The 19,906-nt window shown below is 39.1% G+C and overlaps 1 protein-coding gene across 2 annotated transcripts in view; it reads right to left on the reverse strand.

Moving 5' to 3' along the window:
- The window catches only part of LOC117705022 (cadherin-related family member 3-like), a 76,817-nt gene that overhangs the window by 29,264 nt on the left and 27,647 nt on the right, over nt 1-19,906 (reverse strand). For both annotated transcript variants that reach the window (XM_076931570.1, XM_076931571.1), the window contains exons 5-10: nt 8,379-8,473; nt 6,622-6,729; nt 5,714-5,910; nt 3,835-4,012; nt 1,918-2,080; nt 520-622 (exon numbers count right to left, since the gene is read on the reverse strand). In XM_076931570.1, the coding sequence (XP_076787685.1) occupies nt 520-622; nt 1,918-2,080; nt 3,835-4,012; nt 5,714-5,910; nt 6,622-6,729; nt 8,379-8,473 (844 nt within the window). The remainder of the gene's footprint in view (nt 1-519; nt 623-1,917; nt 2,081-3,834; nt 4,013-5,713; nt 5,911-6,621; nt 6,730-8,378; nt 8,474-19,906) is intronic.

Raw genomic sequence — 19,906 nt, forward strand, 5'->3', positions numbered from 1 at the left:
AATGTGTGTATATAATCATATACATATATATGTGTGTATATAAATACACATATATATGTATATATGATCAATTGATATGTATAAAGAATAATATATATTATATACAATATTAATATTATATATTTTATATATACAAGAATCATAACAAAAACCCACACCCTCTTGCATTTTTTAATGCCAAGATCTCTAGCCAGACCATGATATAAGAATTGAATATTATGCCAGGTGGTGGTGGCGCACGCCTTTAATCCCAGCACTTGGGAGGCAGAGGCAGGCGGATTTCTGAGTTCGAGGCCAGCCTGGTCTACAGAGTGAGTTCCAGGATAGCCAGGACTACACAGAGAAACCCTGTCTCGAAAAAACCAAAAAAAAAAAAAATTTTAATATTATTTAAGGTGCTGCTAAGAGGTGTAAAGTCTTCCCAGTGATGGAAACTTCCACCATCAGTCCATCTCATTCCTCCAGTGTGATGAATTCTTACAGTACACTGACCAGCCTTGAACAGTCTATAATGATTACCTGTATGAGATGGATGTAGGTCATCAAATACCGAAATCATTACTTCATACATGTGTCCTGCTGCAACCACCTCTGGGTTTTCATAATCCAGCTCTTTGGTAACCTTACAGAACAACATTATTTCAGAAAAATGAATTTTTTAATTTGTTTTACATACATGTGTGTGTGAGAGACACACAGACAGACAGACAGACAGACAGACAGACAGACAGACAGACAGACAGAGACAGAGAGAGAGAGACCTAGAGAGAGAGTATGATTTGTGTATGTCAGCCAGAGGAGAACTTGCAGGATTCTGTTCTTTCCACATTGCAGATACCTGGGATGGAACTTAAATAGCCAAGCAGGTACCTTTACCCAATGAGCCACCTCACTGGCCCAGAAAAAAAAAAAAAAAACCTTCTAATGTACATGCCTTTAAAAAGTGAATCTGAAAACACTGAGTATTTTGGCCATTTTTATTTCCTAGGATGACATTTCAGAATGTATGGGTCCAGCAGCAGCTAAGATAAATAAATGAGCATTTCTGTGCAACAACAGGGCATCACAGTCCCTTCCAGAGTAGCTTAATTTTGGAGGGAACATTCCAGCATAGAAGACTATATAGATCATGACCTATATTGTATGCTAATTGTGCTGCCCTGGGCAAAATTGAAATATTTTGAATGAACAATGTGTGGAAAGGCATGCCTAAATAATGACACTTTGTGTTTGTATTACAAAAGTACAAAATGAGTGTCAACACAATATGTACCTGGTTCTGTGCCCAAATATCCAAACTTCACAGTCATGCAAGAACTTACCTTATAACTGTAGACCTTGTCAAGAAAATTTGGGGTCAGGTTAAGAGAAAAAAATGGTTCATCTGTGGGTTTCTTGGTCATATTTTCTGGCTAACAGAAGGAATAGGATGAGGGTAGTTGGTGTTATTGGGGCATGAGGTAAGGAACTATGGAAGCTATCACAGACTGACACTCTGAAATAAATTCTATGAAAATTGGGGCTTAGGAAGAAGAATTTCTTCAAAGGCAAAATTGTATGTAGAGAAAGAAAAGAAACTATACTTTTCAAACTCTGCCAGTAGAAAGTTTGATTCTCTCAAAGAGGAGCTGGCTTCACTGACTTCCAGTGCCAGGAGAGCAAGCCATCATCACAAATGCTGTTTCCCCAGCTAAATAGAAAGTGAATTGTTTATGATTGTTATAAAAGGGGAAACTGATGGCAGAAACAAGGAAGTACTTACCCAAGTGCCTTCTAGTAAAACAGCAGAGGAGCCCAGAATTCTCCTCTACTGTACCAGGACTCCTCCTTTGGAATCTACTAGCATTGATCCAATTGACCATAACATGACTACATTTCCTTGGAAAAGACCCTGGAATAACAGCCACTGGGACTCACCTGAATGAAATTTTTGGCATCTGGAACTTGTTCAAAGAGTTGTCCAGAACCTACAGGACCAGAGCTCGGAGCATAATGAATTGTGTCAGGAGGTTTGTCAAGGTCATGACATGAGAGCTTAGCAACAACTGTGTCTTTTGCAATCTCCTCCTTGCCTGTGTACCTGTTTAATTGTTCAAAAAGAAAAATCAATGTATACAGGCATTCACTTATAATGCAACTCTTTCCCCTTAAACATCCACTACTTTCAATAACGTCTATGTATGTGTCTTGATAATCCTGGAGCACACAGGCCCTCCTTAGAGCATCATTTAGGTAACTATTCCCTAGGCATGTAATCTGGTATTGCTACTGTGTAAATAAGCATGGGTGCTCCTCAAAAAGTTAAAAATAGAACTACTGTGTGACTCAGCCACCTCTGAGCAAAGATCTCTATATCCTCCACAGAGACACTTGCACACCCAGATTTATTGCCGCTCTCATCACAATAGCTAGGAAATTAAAGGAGCATCAATGTCCATCCAATAATGAATGAATAATAAAATGTGGCACATATACCTGGTGGAATTTTACTCAGTCGTAAATAAAAAAATAAAATTATGTAACTTTTAGGGAAACAGATTGATGTGGAAATTATTTCATTATGTGAGGTAGCCCAGTCTCAGAAATCCAAATGTTCTCTCTCATGTGAATCTCCTAGCTTCTTATGTGAGGGAGTGATGTAGGTGTAGGCCATGAATAAGGAGGGGGGTTAGAGGCAACAGAAGGTCTTGAGGAAGAAGAGAGATAATAGGAGAAACAGAAAAGATAGGTTATCAGGCAGATGGCCAGGGTGTGAGGGAGGAGAAGAAAGAGCAGAATAACCACATGGAAAGGCATGCAGACCTCTTCTCTACATGCCAAAAGCCAAAAGTTCTTCATCATGTACTAGGCATCAAATCCTGACCCTGTGTAAAACATTTTTCATCAAAACTTTGTCCAAACTGTCAGATCATTTTCCTTCCATTGACAGTGATTTAACCATGGAGATCTACTATGCTCTCACTTAGAAAGTTATACAATGTATGGTGCATCAACCAGGTTACATTTTTTTAAAAATCAAGGGCAAAGTCTGTGTGTTTGTGCTGTGTGTGCAGGCACACATGGGTATGCAGGTACATGAGTGTGGACATGCACACATGTGTTCTTATAGGTGAAGGCCAGAAGACACTCTTGGGTACTGTTCCTTAGAGACTTTCCACCATTTTGTTTATTGTTGTTTTGTTTTGTTTTGAGACAGACTTTCTGCACTGGTCTGGAGCTCTCTAAGTAAGCCAGTCTGCCTGGCCAGTGGGTCCCAGTGACCTGCTTGTCTCCCCTACTCCATCCTCAAGAATTAGGTATCCAAAAGCTTATTACCACACCTGGCTTTTTTATGTGTGTCTCAAGTATTGAACTCAGATCCTTGTTCTTACAAGGCAAATATTTTACTGAGATAGGAACAAAAATTTTAACCAGAAATCTATTGAGTAGTGAGGGTTTCTATTGATAATCACAGATGCATGATAAGGGGGTGGGAGGATATTATGTAATATCAGCTGCTCAGCACTATGCTGAAACAGTCCCCAAAATTAGTCCACTAATTCTTCACAACCATTCTTCAAAGAGATCTATTGGCATGCCATTTTAGAAAGCAAAACAGAAGGGCTTCGGCTAATCATTACAGGTTGTAGAATCATTACAATCCCAGGTCTTACTTTCAGATCTTGGAAACTAAATGTTTAGTCACAAAGGACCACGAAGCTATTTGTGAGGAACATTCCTGAGTAACCAAGATTCAACTTGATCAACCACATGTCATAGTGAGCTGATAAATACAACAGTCCTTCTTTCTTTCTGCCCAGTCTGAGTTCTTGCTTCTGCTTATTGTCTGCTCACCTAATCAGATACTGATCACAGAAAGGAGGGTTATCATTAATGCCATGAATGTAGGTAGCCACAGGAATCACTGCACACCTCTGATCACCATCACAAGCCTTAATAGAGAAGGATAGAGCACTTGGAAACCCAGTTTTCTCCACATCGAAACGGTTAGTCGTAACCACGGTCCCCTTCTCTGTAACAAAACAGAACATCCTGCTCAGTGGGACCAGATTGTCATTTTTAAAATTACTTTGTTACATGTATAGCTACAGAAAAGAGAAAGTAAAAATTATGCTCTATTCTCTAGCATTAGGGAGGTGATTCAAAGTGCATGCACAGTGTTAAATTAGTTATCACTGAAATGTGTTATTAATCATATTATGTTAATAGGTAGGAAAACAGAATGTTTTCGCTTAGGAGAATAGAGAAGACTCTCTAGAAGAGATTCTTATTCTAGGACTTGAAGATTACATAACAAGAAAATGTCAGTAAATGGGAGATGATTCCCTGCAGAGAGAACCACAGATAAAACTGCTGCTAGAACAGAACCTGTTCTTATCCATCCATCACTTAAATCCAACAAATATTGCTGAGTGTCATCTATGTAGCACATATGTATTGTAGCTACTAGATTCAGTATGAAAACATAAAATCTCCATATTTATGGAATTTATATTCTAAGCTTGGATACAGCCCTCAATATGTGAAGAAAAACAAAATTAAGTTATTGTGGAAATGAGCTCTATAGTGTGAGCTTTTTTTACAGATAATAATGTCTAATGGTCAGGTGCTTAGAAAACACAAAGGCAGGGCCTCAAGGCCGACAGCCTATTTGCTGGCTCGGAATAAAAGGTGAATGAAGAAAGAATCGGGTCAGCATAGGGGTGCTGAGGGAGGGTAGCATGAGGGTGCTGGGGGAGAGTAGCATGAGGGTGCTGGGGGAGGGTAGCAGTAGTTGAGAACAAGGTAAGAGCCAGAGAAACCGTCCCCAGGTAACATAAGAAGTTTGGGTCAAACTTCAAGTGCAAACAGCAAACTGAGAGGATCTTTGAACAGAGAAGACATATGGCCCAGTTGGAGTATTCAAAAACTCACTAGCGGCTTTATGGAAATACAGAGCAGCTAACTGTAAAACAGGCAGCCAATCTAAGAGATTCATACAGATCAGAATGTGAGTACAAGCAGACTGTTTGGGAGGCAGTCCAGGGCAGTGTGACATGGAGAAGAAAGGCATGGGAAAAAACACTCACAATAAAAGTTCATCATCAAGCCAGTTCCCACTGTTGGAAGCAAGAACCTCACATCATTGAAGAATTCTGTGAGCCAGTATAAATCGTACTGGGAACTGTTCTATAGCAAGGAAAATAGCTGGAGGATTTGTACACCAAGTCATGAATAGCAGACTTCCTCCATGTCCAACCTGGGATTTTTTTGGGGGGGGGGAGGGGAACAGTAATGAAGCTGTCAGAATCCTGGATGGATGGTTGGAACCAAGCTTACTACACTGAACAGGTATTACACTGCCTCACCCCAGACTGTATGACTGAATAAGAATGAACGACAACTCTACCAAGTCAAATCAGGTTCTCCCTCACAAACATTTGGCTCTAAAGCAGAATAGAGTTGAGTTAGGTCTAAAAAAAAAAGTGTTAAAGGGGCATATAAAGTGTAGAGTTAATAATATCCATAAGAGTCGTGAAGATACATGCATTAGCAGAGGAATAAGTAGGATGCTGACCCGGTAGAATTACTCATCAGACATTTCCAAAATCTCTCTCATACCACTCCAGAAACCACGTGTGTGGGCAAGAAAGAAGTACAATTGCTTAGGGCAGGGCAATGTGTGTGTGGTGGTGGGGGGGGGGGCAACAGGAATACAGTTGCTTAAACCTACCTTTGTCCACTACAAAATAATCATCCACTGTATCTAGCCCAAAGGTTAAACTTCCCAGGTTATCTTCATCAGCTGCCTGGCACATCGCAATCATCTTCCCAACTGGAATTTCTTCATCCAGTGTGATGTTGACTTGGTGGTGCAGAGTTGAGTTTGTGGAGGTAACACTCAAGACCCCGTTTTCAATATTGAACAAGCTTGTTTTAAAAGAAGAGGTTATTAGTGTGGTACAAGCTGTGTTTTCTATCCCTCTGGTGCTGAGGGTATACAGACTGGATGGTGGGATGGTACAATGAAAACCGTATTCATGACAGAAGTATCTAAAGCACACACTGATAGCTTAGCTATAGTTTACACAAAATCCTAAGACTTGTCATGGGTTACTCATTCTTCCCTGAAGGCACTTCCCCAGGAAGTCAGGACCATGTTCATCTCTGTTTGATAGATGTGAAAACTGACAGGTGAATAAATTCAAGAACTTCCAGAAGTAAACACTGAGGTGATCCAGAGAAGGTTAGATCACAAGCCTCTTTGCTCTAGAGTGTGCATGATCACTGTGCTCTTATTGTTCTGGGTAAGTGCTAGCTTTCCAGAGATGCTCACCTCAGTGTGCCTCTGTAAACTCCATGATGACAACACCGGCTAGAATCTCCCTTAAGAGAAATAATGGCTAAGCCATAAGTCACATACTAAGGGTGCACTGCATGAATAGCACTTTATTTTCTTGCAATTTCAATATATTTTTATACTTTAAATTTATTTTTGGTTTCAGTTTTAAGTAAGCCTTTGGACTCTCTTACTGTGTCGATTGTTTATTCAATGCTCGCTTATTTTCATTCTCAGCTAAAAAGAAAAAAAAAAAGAAGGAAGGAAATTTTCAAGATCATATCAAGTAATATGTTCCATACCTGCAGGCAAGAGTAGGGTCCTTATCATTGACATTAACGAGGAAAATCTTCAGATTTCCAGTAGCAAAGAGTCCTCCAGGATCAACCACTTTAATAACCAGTGAAAAACTAAAGGCACGGGCACAAAAAAGACAGCTAAGACTTCCTGACAAACAGCAGGCCTCCACCAAAGCAGGATCTCTCAGACTTAACTGGCCACACGCACAACCGAATTCTTTGGTTAAGATCAGTACTCACAGTTATTTGAGCAGTTGGAAATGGCTAACACTTAGTAAAGCAACAAAGGAGTCAAATCAACTAACAGAAGAGTCTATGGTAAATTCTGAAAAGTGTGCCAAGAGCAAGCTTTGGCACTACAAATAGTATTTGGACCATTACAAAGATTAGCATGGTGCCTGTTTAAGTATGACGCACAAATTCCTAAACTGTTTAAAATTTTCTCTTTAAAGTTTGTGAATTCCTATAGAAGGGGGCATGGGGGCTCTGGAAATTCCTTAGCATTTTGTACAAAATTCCCTAATAGCTATGGGTTTGTACCCTTTAAACAGTGATTTCTTTTGTTAAAAACTAACAGGTGCCAAGGACAAAGTCTTAGGAGTGGTCCAAATGTGGTAGGTCTCATTCACTATCCTGCCATCCAGGAGGCTGAAGCAGGAATGAATGGAGATTACAAGGCTATCAAAGATTTAAGCAAACAAATAAAACAGGAAGACGCCTTTAAACCAGATTAGTCACTGTAAGAAACATCAGGATGGTTACACAGTTAATGGGGTTTTATTTCACAGAGGTGATAGGAGAAGAGGAAAATGAAAATTTACTTCTAAATTTGCTAACAAATCTTAAGACTTATAAATATCTATAGTATATTGGTTTGGGTTTAAGATAATCTCATGTATCCTAGGCTAGCCTTGAACTCACTGTTTATCTCAAAAATGATCTCCCTCCCTGGTACTGAGAATATGGGTGTAGAGTAGGATTCCTGGTTGATGCAGTACTGATGATCAAAACCCAAGACCCCGTGCATGTAACGGAAACAGTGTACCACCTGGGCTACATCCCCAGCACCAACCTAATGATTGTCTTAATGATCTGTTTGTGGACTCTCCTACAGTGGGACCTGACCTACATGACGTGTAAGCGGCCAGTCTTTGCTGGGCCTTCGCTATCCAGAAAACTGCTTTGAATATTTTCCATTCTCCACTTTCACTGTAGCAAAGACTCACTTATGAAAGGCAGGAGAAATTTTATTGGAATCCCTTCAGAATCCACTTCCTTTTCCTATGAAGCACTTTGATAAAATTATATAATTGAAAGGGGTAAGCATTAAATCGTTATAAAAATAAAAATGCTAACTTCAACCCATGGTGACCTGCTTAGCTGATGCGGATGGAGAAGAAAGCAGCAGTGTGCTAACTTTTCTAAAAATGCTGATTAGTACATTAAAAAGAAATTGTGCATTACTGGTATCTGGAGAGGCAACCTGCCCACTTCCCTGGCAGGGTACAAACAAAACGACCAAAATAATCTTTATGCTTCACTGTGATGAAAGCAAGTGGCATAGCAAGCATCCCCATCAACATCTAAAGCAGCAACGGCACAATTACAAATGGCTGCTAATTCCATTTCTAAGACAGTACCAAGAGCAGCTTCATGCGAGGAGCACATTAAGAGCAGATATGGGGGATTGTTTTTTGTTCAAAAGGAGAACTTCCAGCCAAAGGACTAATATCTCCAGAGAAAACCCAGCACAGCGTTACCTTCTCATGTCACTCTCAAAATCGAAACCTGCTGCCGAGGAAATTGCCCCAGTGCTGTCGATGGTGAAACCAGAGCTCTCTGGGGAAATGGAGTACTGTTTGTTGGATAGAAAAGAGAAAACAAAATATTGCAGAGGCACAAGTGATTCCCTGGCGAGGTTCTTCAACCTCTAAGAACCAACCCTGACATTTCAGAAAATGTTAGCAGCTCATGGATGATGATGATGATGATGAACCTATTCTATACAACTGACTTCAGATCAGACACATGCTCTTAAAAGCTAAAAAGAGCAAACCACACTTTTCTGATCTCTACATTCTTCATATTACCTGAGTATTTTTTAGAATACGCCACTTAATGCCAGGCAGTGGTGGCACACGTCTTTAATCCCAGCACTTGGGAAGCAGAGGCAGGAGGATTTCTGAGTTCGAGGCCAGCCTGGTTTACAGAGTGAGTTACAAGACAGCCAGGGGCTACGCAGAGAAACTGTGTCTAAAAAGAAAAAAAAAAAATCCCTACTCAAAACTACATGGAAAGAGAAAGGAATTTCATTGCTTAATGAACACTGGGATCTATGTGGATGGGGAGTATAGGCTTTGGAAGCTGGGAGTGAATCAAGGACCTATGAGAAGAAGGAAACTTGAAATCCTCAACATCCACTCATTTGATTTGGCCTGTGCAGATACAGACAATGCTTTACTAAGTCTTCCTGTGCTTTGCTGACCTTTGACCTCATCCACCTTTCAGCTGTTTTGTTAATGTGCTTCAAATACACTGTCATTGGAGTCTCAGCATCCTGAGTCACGGGTTGAACTGAAAACTTAAAGGTTCTTTGGAAAGTCAGTTATGTTGGATAGTGTTTGGCTAAGGCAAACACATGAAGGAATGTTTTGCTGAAGGAGACACAGGTGAAAGAATGTTCTGCTAAAGCAAGTACATGAAAGGACACGTGAAGGATTCTTCACTAATGACACTCATGTATTGTTCCACCTTACAATTTGTAGTTGAGCTCCATTTGTCAAGGCTCCATAGAGAAAAATGCGCCAAGAAAATCTTCTGGTGGTGTGCTACAGCTTCTTGCCGCTTCCTGGGCTGACTGGCAGAGTGATGTCAGCTAAGACAGACTCATGTCCAAGACACAATCTGAGGCAACACCCATGGAGGATATGTGGTGTTTAGAGGGAATATAAAAAGGACTCAATGAACAGTGATGGAGGCTAGGCTAGGTTTCCTTATAGAGCTAACTGGGCAACACTTGTCTTCACTGAGCTGAGAAAGGCACAGCTGAGAACTTCTGGCATTCTTGTTGGCTCTGGTCCCTCCTGCCGACTCACATGGCACTTGATGCCTGGCTGCCTCTGCGAGGTAATGTCACTGCTGCTGATTCGTGTTTGCTGTCCCAACTCTACCAAACTGGACTGCTGGTATATCTGTGAAGTGTTTACAAGTGGATTGAGCTTCCACTGCTGACCTGTGAACTGCACTGCCAATTTCCTCACAACACAGACAGGAGTTGCTCCAAAGAACCATTTCTAAACAGGTCCTCTTCCCCCATATTTTCTTTTCCACTACCTCTGGAGGGTGATGGACTAGAAGGGAGGTTAAAGTGTTTAAGAACCATCATTAAAAATAGGATTTGAAAAAAATTAAAGTGACAATGTGTGTTGGTGTTATCCCATTTCACAAACAGGAAATGCAAGGCTTGGAAAATTCCAGTGGCTTGCCTTGACCAGCATCCCTAGGACAAGTTCCTTCCCAATGGAGCAGGTAAGGCAAGGTTTTCTAATACAGGTGAGAATCAAGTTATAGAGAAGGCCAGGAGCATTAAAAAAAAAAAGTCTACAAGAGCCTTAATATCAGGAATTAATTATACCAAGTGCTACTGACTTAATCATTGTGCATACCCAGGATAATTTAATAGAGAAAATTAAACCCAGAAGGACTGCAAAGCAGACTAAAAATCATTTGGAGAAATTAGTGACCTTTACATTGATTGATTTTCTGATGAATCACCATATTCTGACTAATTTCAATTCATACCTCCCATGCCTATTCATCTAAATAAGATTGAGCTGATTGTTGCTGCTTCTGTAGAATGATGTGGAATATTAGCATGCCAGGATGGCAGGCAAATTCATCACATACATACTATTAGGGCAAACACAGGAATAATGAGGCCTGATTCATAAGGGAATGACAAGAGGATGAGTGGAAATTAAATGACCTAAGAAGCTCACCAACACTGTCTGCCTATGTACGAATACGCATGATTTTTTTTTTAAAGACGCCCACATTTCTGTTTCAAACTACTCAAAATCTGCTACTTCAGATTTAAGTGTTACGTTGGTGTCAACAGTTTTTTCAAACAATATACATTGGAAAGTTGTGTTTTACACGGTTGATTTTCTACAAAATAAAGTATTTTTCAAAAAATATCTTGATGGTGCCGATATGAGCAACTCCTCCTATGTTCAGGGAAGGCTGGAAATGGTGGTTGCTAAGCAGCAAGAGCAGTCACTATGTAGCCACCTAAATGAAGAATATCTGGAACAAGAAATCATCCTGAGGAATGAAAAATTAATTCTCTGAGGCTAGGCAGATTATATTCATTGTCCTTGGGCTTTTCCTTATCAATAATTTGTCTGTGATTGCCATATATTTGTGGATAATCATTTGGTCATAAAAGTAATACTGGCCTCCCCATTCTCAAATTCCAAGACATGAGCATAGATTATAGGACCTGATGGTATACAGCATCAGGTGTATACCATCAGGGGAGTGACACTTCAGTCTCCCTAAACAGACTTACTCATAATCCACTTTATTCTCTTCTTGAGAGGCTCATGACTGTTTGTTCTCAAGGTGGCTTGGGAATTAGAAATGTCAGATGCAAAGTTCACAAAGAGTTAAAGGCTTCAATGCTTCCAGATCACAGGGTCACAGGATGGATTTTTTCACACACCCTGACTATCAGTCAAATAACAATAATTGTGAGTAGATTGGACATGGGTAGTAATAAGGGAAAGAGGCAAATGAGGAAGCAAAGAAAGAGTTAACTGTGGTGGGAGTGAAAGGGGAAGGTAAAGGAGTGGCTATGCAGAAAGACAACTAACATTTCTGTAAACCACATAGACAGTCCACTGTAGGTTGGAGAGACTGGCTTGTGACTATTTGTTCTCTAGGTAGTCTTGGAAGTAGAAATATCAGACCCAAAATTTAGAACAGTTACAGGTTTCAATGCTTCCCAAGCAGGTCACTCATAGATACACACACACACACACACACACACAACATATGTGTGCGTTGTGTGTATGTGTGGGGGTTTTGTTACTTACAATGGGAGACGGGGACAATTCTTTTTCTAGACACCGTGGACTATCAAATAAAAATCCCCCAAAATAATGAAAATCCCAGTGCCAAGTGTTTTCAAAACGTTAGTGAGAGATCCTGCAGAACCTGCAAACATTATAGGTTATTGCAACTGCTCTTTATTACCATGAAGAACTTGATGGAAAGACTTTACTAGTAAAGACACCACACGCTGTAGCCACAGGAAAAGGAGAAGCCTGGAAGCCTTATCCCTATGGGCTACCGTTGATAGTGGTGAAAGGTACTATTCAGGCTCCTCGGGGAGAAAGGTAACTAATAATCTCACCCAATTGTGAATGCTATGAGCTACAATAATAACTGGACTGGCAAGATATGCTCGTTGGTGCAATCATAGCATGACATAAATGTTATGGAAGCAATCAACCACTTTCTGATTGGATTTAAGGCTAGCATCACTAGATGGAATTTATGCCTGGTACTGTTAGCTAGGCCAAAATCCAGAAGCTGGGTGTGCCATAGGAGGCAATTTATTTCTATTATTCTATTACATGGACACAGTATATTAAGCTTTCTCCTATGTACTTATCTTCATGCCAGAGATTAGTACGGCTGCCAACCCTCATAGGAGAAGCTTTTATTTCATTACATAATTGATACAAAGATACACAATTGGCAAACATTCAGAGAATGGGTGCTCAATTGCTTGCCCCTAAATAGGACATCTACTCCTCCTCCCAAAGAAAAAGTATATTCCAGACATGACAGCATCATTGCACATATGAACTCACAGATGTTGAAGCTGAATACATAAGTCTTGTACAACGCCAAGCCAGACAAAATCCTGGCATGTACAGGGGATGAGCTCATGGTGTCCCTCCCCTACCTGAGGAGGTTGTGGCAATTGATGACTGCTGGGAGAGGGAGAAAGTTAGACTGATTTTTGCAGGAATGGAGTCACTGAGAAGCTGCCCACAGTCCAAGAGATGGCCCTATATCAGTGAGCATGCTCTCAGTACTAAGTGGAATCTGTGGCATAAGAAAAGAAAAGGAGTTTTTGTCCATTGGCCATCTACTCCTGGGCATGTGGCCTAACCTTAAGAGTAGTTTCTTACTCTAGTGAGACTCTCTGAGGAGAAAATCTGATTTTTCATTTGCAAGTGGCTATCAATTGGAGATAACTTCTGGGTTAGGTATGAGGGCATGTGTCCACTTCTCCTTTCATCTCTAGGACACCACCTAGCACAGACCCATGCAGGACCTGCAAATGTTGCTATAGTGTATGGGATTCATTTATGCACTAGCCCTGTTCTTTCTAGAAAGCCCTGATTCCTTGGTGTCCTCCATCTCCTCTGGCTCTTAGACTCTTTCAGCCTCATTTCTGTGGTATTTTTTGAGCTCAGAGGGGAAAATTTTGATGGAGATATATCTTTTAGAGCTGATTGTTCCAAAGTTTCCCATTCTCTGCATGCTATCTGGCTATAGGTCTCTGTACTTGTTTGCATCTAGAAGGAAGCTTCTCTGATAATGGCTGAGAAAAGTAATCTGTGAATGTAGCAGAATGTCTTTAGGAGTCATTTTACTGATATATTCATTCAGTAGAATAGTAGTATTTTGTTTTCTCCTAGGTCCCTGGCCTGTTCTCTGGTTATAGGCTACCCAAACAACATTGGGTACAGGTTCCATCTCACGGGATTCACCTTAACTCAAATCAGATATTAATAGGTTACCCCCACAAGCTTTGGCCACCATTGCTCCAGTGTATCTTGCAGGGAAGTCACTCTTGTAGCTTGAAAGGTTTGTAGCTGGACTAGTGTTTACCTTTCTCGTTTGGTAGGATGCTGAGTGCCTGTGACACAATCACGAGTCTGCAGGGAGTGAAGATTCTATGTAGGCTCCAGCTAGGCTTCTTCACATCCAGTGAGTTATGTAAGTGTTGTGTCAGCAATAAGGCCTTAAGGCCAGCTTGTGGAGAAGCAGCAAGAGCTTTGACATTAGCCTGGATTATCTGGGGGTTACTATGGGACCCCTTTGCTCAATAACTTGGTTATATGTAACCTATTTTTAGAGCTTTATTTGGTGACAAGATTTTGAGCATTTTGTCTCCTGATATTTGGCAATTTTATTTAGATCACCAATGTTTATGTACATATTATAGGAGGCTTCTACTGTCTTAGGATTCCATCTGATGTCTCAGATGGCCTTTGGTTTGGCAGTCCCCTATGCCTTGTTCTCCTCTTTTCTCCCCCTCTTCCCTGGCTAAGCCTGTCATTCCAGTCAACACTCCATCCATCCATAGATATTACTCTAGTTCCCTTTCCTAGGCAAATCCTACCTCCCCCCCCCCAGGTCCCTTACTCTCTAACTAATCCCTACAGTTCTACAGATTGGAGCTTGCTTATCAGTGATGTAATAACACATATGAGCAATACATACCATATTTGTCTTTCTAGATCTAATAAATCTCACTCAGGATTTTTTTTCTAGTTCTATCCACTTGCCTAAATTTTTTCTGATTTCATTTAACAGCCAAGTAATATTTCATAGTATAAATATGCCCCATATTCTTTATCCATTCATCCACTGATGGACAACTAGGTTGTTTCCACTTTCTGGCTATTATAAGCAGCAATGAACATGGTTGAACAAGTGCCTCATTAATTGTCCTTTGAGTATATGTCCAAGAGAAATGTATCTGCATCTTGAGGTAGACGAGTTCCCACCTTTCTGATGAACCAGTACTGATTTCCATAGTTGTTGTGCAAATTTACTCTCCCACAAGCAATTAATGTGAATTCCCTCTACTCCACGTCCTCACCAGTATGAGCTTTGGTTTTAGTGATTTTAGCCACTCTGTGAAAGTAAGGTGAAATCTCAAAGTAGTTTTGATTTTCATTTCCCTGATGGCTAAGGATGTTGAACATTTCTTTAGGTGCTTCTCAGCCATCTGAGTTTCCTCTTTGGGAAGTTCTCTGTTTAGATCTTTTAATTGAGTTGTTTTCTTGAAGTCCCCTTTTTTTTTAGTTCTTTATTTTGGATATTAGCCTTCTATCAGATATGTAGTTTCCTGTTCTGTAGGCTGCTACTTTATCTGAATGATAGAGTTCTATGTCATATAGAAGTTTCTTAGTTTCATAAGGATCCCCTTTGTCAATTATTGTTTGTTAATTGTTGTTTGTTAATTGTTGTTTTTAGTGCCTGTGCTAAAGGTGTTATATTCAGAAAGTCTTCTTTCATGTCAATGAGTTCAAAACTATTCCCCACTCTGTCTTCTGTGACATCCCATCTATCTGGCCTTATGTTAAGGTCTCTGATCCCTTTGGAGTCGAGTTTGATGCAGGGTGATAAGTATAGATCTACTTGCATTCTTCTAATGCAGCTATCAAGTTTGATCAGCATTTGTTGATCACTCTGATCTTTGCTCTAGTATTTCTGGCTTCTTTGTCAAAAGCTCAGGTGTCCATAGATGGGTCGACTTATGCCTGGGTCTTGAATTTAATTGCATTGATCAACATGCATGTTCTTGTGTCAGTGCCATGCTGCTTCTTACTATAACCCTATAGTACAACTTAAAAGGGGGGAGTGGTAATACCTCCAGGAGGCTTTGTGGTTGTTATTTGTTTGCTTTCTCTTGTCTTTGTTTTTTGTTTGTTTGTTTATCATTCAAGAGTTTTTAATTGACTTGGTTTTTTTTTTTTTTTTTTTTTTTTTTGTATTTTCAGATGAAGCTGAAAATTTTCTTTTCAAGGTCTGTGAAGATGGTGTTGCAGCTTTCATGGGGATTGCACTGAATCTGTGGGTTGCTTCAGTAGGAAGTCCATTTTTACTATGTTAGTCCTACTGATTCTTGAGCATGGGAGACCTTTCCATCTTCTGATATCTTCTTCAATTTCTTTCTTTAAAAATGCTTCTCTTCGAAGCCAGCCTGGTTTACAAAATGAGTTCCAGGACAATACAGAGAAACCCTGTCTTGAAAAAAAAAAAAATGCTTCCCACCACTTTCTTCCCTCCCTCTGCATCCCATGACTATTTTGTTCCCCCTTCTAAGTGTGATTCAAGCATCTTTTCTTGGTCCTTCCTTCTTATTTAACTTCTTTGAGTCTATGGGGCACACCATGGGTATTCTGTACTTTATGGCTTTATTTTTTATCATACATTTCACTTGCTAGTTTAGAGTTGCACCAAGGCATTTTATATCTTTTAAGATTATTGTAAAGTTGTAGTTTCCTCAATTTCTTTCTCAGTTTCCCAAATTGAACATAAAGAGGCTACTGATTTTTGTAAGTAAATTTGTATCCAGCTACTGTGTAGAAAGTGTTTATCAGCTATAGAGTTTTATGCTGGATTACTTAGGGTCATTTATATATACTAGCATATCACCAGAAAATAAAGCAAATAAAGACTTTTTTCTCACCTACTTGTATTCCTGTGATCTTCTGTGGTTGTCTTATTTCTTTAGCTAAAACTTCAAGTACTAAGTGCTATAAGAATAGGTCTGGAGAGAGTGGATAATCTTGTCTTGTCTCTGATTTCAGTGGAATTGCTTTGGGTTTCTGTCTATTTAAGTTGAGTCTGGGCTTGCTATAAACTGCCTTTATTATGTCCCTAAAGTTTCCAAAACTTTAATCATGAATGGGTGTAGGATTTTGCCAAAGGTCTTCTCTGCATCTAAGAAGAAGATCATGTGGGTTTTTTTTTTCTTTCAGTTTGTTTATATGGTGGATTACATTTGCCAATTTACTTATGTTAAACCATCTTTACATCTCTGAGATAAAGCCTGCTTGATCATGGCGGATGATATTTTTAATGTGTTCTTAGATGTGGTTTGTGTCTTAGTTTGGGTTTTACTGCTGTGAACAGACTCTATGACCAAAGCAACTCTTATAAAAACCACAGTTAATTGGGACTGGCTTACAGGTTCAGAGATTCAGTCCATTATCATCAAGACAGGAGCATGGCAGCATCTAGGCAGGCATGATGCAGCAGGAGCTGAGAGTTCTACATCTTCATCCCAAAAGAAAAAGACTAGCTTCCAGGTAGCTAAGAATAGGGTCTTAAAGCCCATGCCCACAGTGATACACCTACTCCTAGGCTACACCTCCAAATAGAACCACTCACTTGGCTAAACATACAAACCACTACAGTTTCCAGGTATTTCAATGAGTAATTTTGCATTTATGATCATAAGGGAAATTGGTCTGTAGTTCTTTTTCTTTTTTGAGTCTTATGTGGCTTAGGTATCAGGCAACTGAGGAGAAAAACATTGAGCAATGTTTCTTCTATTTCTATTTTGTGGAATAATTTAAAGAGGTTGAAGTTAACTCTGGCTTGAAGTGGTGGTAAAATTCTGTGCCAAAACTATTTGGCCTGGGGTTTACTTTCTCTCTCTCTCTCTCTCTCTCTCTCTCTCTCTCTCTCTCTCTCTCTCTCTCTCCTTCTTTCTTTCAATTTTCTTTCTTCTTTTTTGATTGGGAGACTTGTAGTGACTTTCTCTATTTTACTAGGGGTTATAGGTCTGTTTAAATTGTTTCCTGGTCTTGATTTAGCTATGTTATGTGACATATATATCAAGAAAATTATCCATTTCTCTTAGATCTAGTAGAGTACACATTTTAAAGTATGTCCTTTTAGATTTCCTCAGTGTCTTTTGTGATGTCCTCTTTTCATCTTTAATTTTGTTCATTCAGACCATCTCTTTCCACCTATCTGTTAATTTAGCTGAAGTTTTGTCAACTGTATTGATTTTCTCAGAGAATAAACTTTGTTTCATTGATTCCTTGTATTTCTTTTTGTTTGTTTCTGTCTCATTGATTTTAGCACGGAGTTTGATTATTTCTTGACATGTAGGACTTTGAGGCATTATGTTTTTTGGTTCAGAGTTTTTATGTCATTAATTTACTAAGTGAGATCTCTCCAAGGTTTTGTTGTTGTTTGGTTTGTTATTATTGTTGTTTTCTTTGGTTTTCAAGACAGAGTTTCTCTGTGTTGTGCTGGTTGTCTAGGAACCTACTCAGTACACTAGGCTGGCCTTGAACTCAGAAATCAGCTTGCCTTGGCCTCTGGAGTGCTGGGATTTAAAGTGTGTGTTGCCACCACCTGACTCCAAATTTTTACTGTAAGCTCTTAGAGCTATGAGCTTGCCCTATTAGAACCTCCTTCAATGTTTTCCTATAAGTTTATGAATGCTATGTTTTGGTTTCTCTTCAATTTCTGGAAGTCTAACTTCTTTATTTCTGCCCTAATCCATATTTTTATTCAGTTGTTTAGTTTCCATGAGTTTATAAGATTTCTGCTATTGTTGATCTACAGATTGAATTCGTGATGGTCAGATAGGTTGCAGGGTGTTATTTCAAATCTTTTTTTAACCTATTGAGACTTGCTTTGTGCCCAAGTATGTGGTCAGTTTTGGAGAAAGCTCCATGAGGTGCTGAGAATTCCTTGAAAAGTGTATTCTTTTGTATTGGGAGGGAAATGTTCTCTCAGTATCTTTTAGGTCCATTTGGTTTATAATGTCTGTTAGCTCCAGTTATCTCTGTTGAGTTTTGTGTGGATGACCTGTCTATAGAGTGGAGTATTGAAGTCTCCCACTATCATTTTGTGAGGGTCAAGATATGATGTACAGTAGCGTAGCATTTCTTTTATGAAGTTTGTTGCCCTTCTGTTTGGTACATAAATGTGAAAAATTGCAAATTCCTCTTCATGGATTTGTCCTTTTGTTAGTATGCGGTGACCTTCCCTAAGTCTTCTGGTTAGTTCTGGTTTGAAATCTATTTCTTCAGATAATAAAATGACTATAACAGCTTGCTTCTTAGGTTCATTGGCTTAGAATATTTTTTCATCCTTATATCCTGAAATGATGTTTATCTTCTCTGTTAAGATGTGTTATCTTTTCTTGGATGCAACAAAAGGATGGGTCCTATTTTTATATCTATTCTGTTAGTTTGTTTCTTTATATTGAAAAATGCAACTATTGATGGTGAGAGTTATTAATTAGCAATGTCTACTGGTTTTCACTATTTTGTTATTGTGGTGTGGGTTTTTTCCCTCTTCTTTTGACTTGCTTATCTGATATTGTTTATTCCTTTCTCTTGGGTATGGTTATCTTCTTTAGGTTGAAGTTTTCCTTCTAGCACTGTCTCATACTATTAAGTCCAAGCTTCTGTTGTGTGTCTGCATCTATATGTATTCCCTGGTTTTGTTTGGGGGGGCTTTCTTTTTCGTTTGGTTGTTTTGTTATAATTCAATTAGTTTGTTTTTTATATATCTCATTTTATTTTATTATTTTTTAAATACATGTTTTGGTTTTTTGTTAATAAGATATAGGAAGGGGAAGGAGAAACCATAGCCAGAATATATAGTACAAAAAAACATCTATTTTCATTAAAAGAAGAAGAGTACATGGTGTTGAGAAGGAATCATGGTAGAGAGAGGAATTAGAAGAAAGGGAATGGGAGTGGATTGGATTAAAATACATTAAATATATATGTGAGATTCCCAAATGATAGAAATAAAAGAATAGAGAAAGAGGAAAACCAAGATTACTATTTTTATATTTCAATGTTAATATTAGGTAACATTTGTGGAGTAATCTCTGACAAGCAATCAGTCCAACCTTTTTGACACTATGACATGACAGTGTACTCTAAAAATGAGGTGGACCTCACTCATAAAAATCCTGCGATCCATTAAGCCTCCAGGCCACAAATTAGACATACAATCTTAACCTTTCATATGTGTCATCTAGTTTAATACTCATAATAACTTTGAAATAAGTATTATTAATAATTGTTTTATAATTAAAGAAACTAAGTTACAGAGAAATTATAAGACTTGCCTAGAGACACAAAGCCAAAATGTAGAAATTCCAAATTCTAACATAAAGTATGTAAATTCAGAATGTGCTGATGCTCTGATGTACCATCTTTTACTTGCTAGACTAACCCAGGGAAGTATTTTCTGAAGAAGGATAAGTACAGACAGTAGGTTGGCTTTGAACTTGAGATACTCTTGCCTCAGTCTACTGAGCATGGCAGCTGAAGATGTGTGCCTCCTTGTCCATCTGCCCTGAGCATTATCTGAAATAGGAGCTCTATGTTTACTCTTGAAAATCATGGGAATCAGGCATCATTTTCTTTCCTCTGTACACTCACTTTATAAACAATAGCAATGGCCCAGAGCACTGAGCAGATCTTGGGTGGCA

This window comes from Arvicanthis niloticus, chromosome 3 (assembly GCF_011762505.2).
Source record: "Arvicanthis niloticus isolate mArvNil1 chromosome 3, mArvNil1.pat.X, whole genome shotgun sequence".
Lineage (NCBI taxonomy): Eukaryota > Metazoa > Chordata > Mammalia > Rodentia > Muridae > Arvicanthis > Arvicanthis niloticus.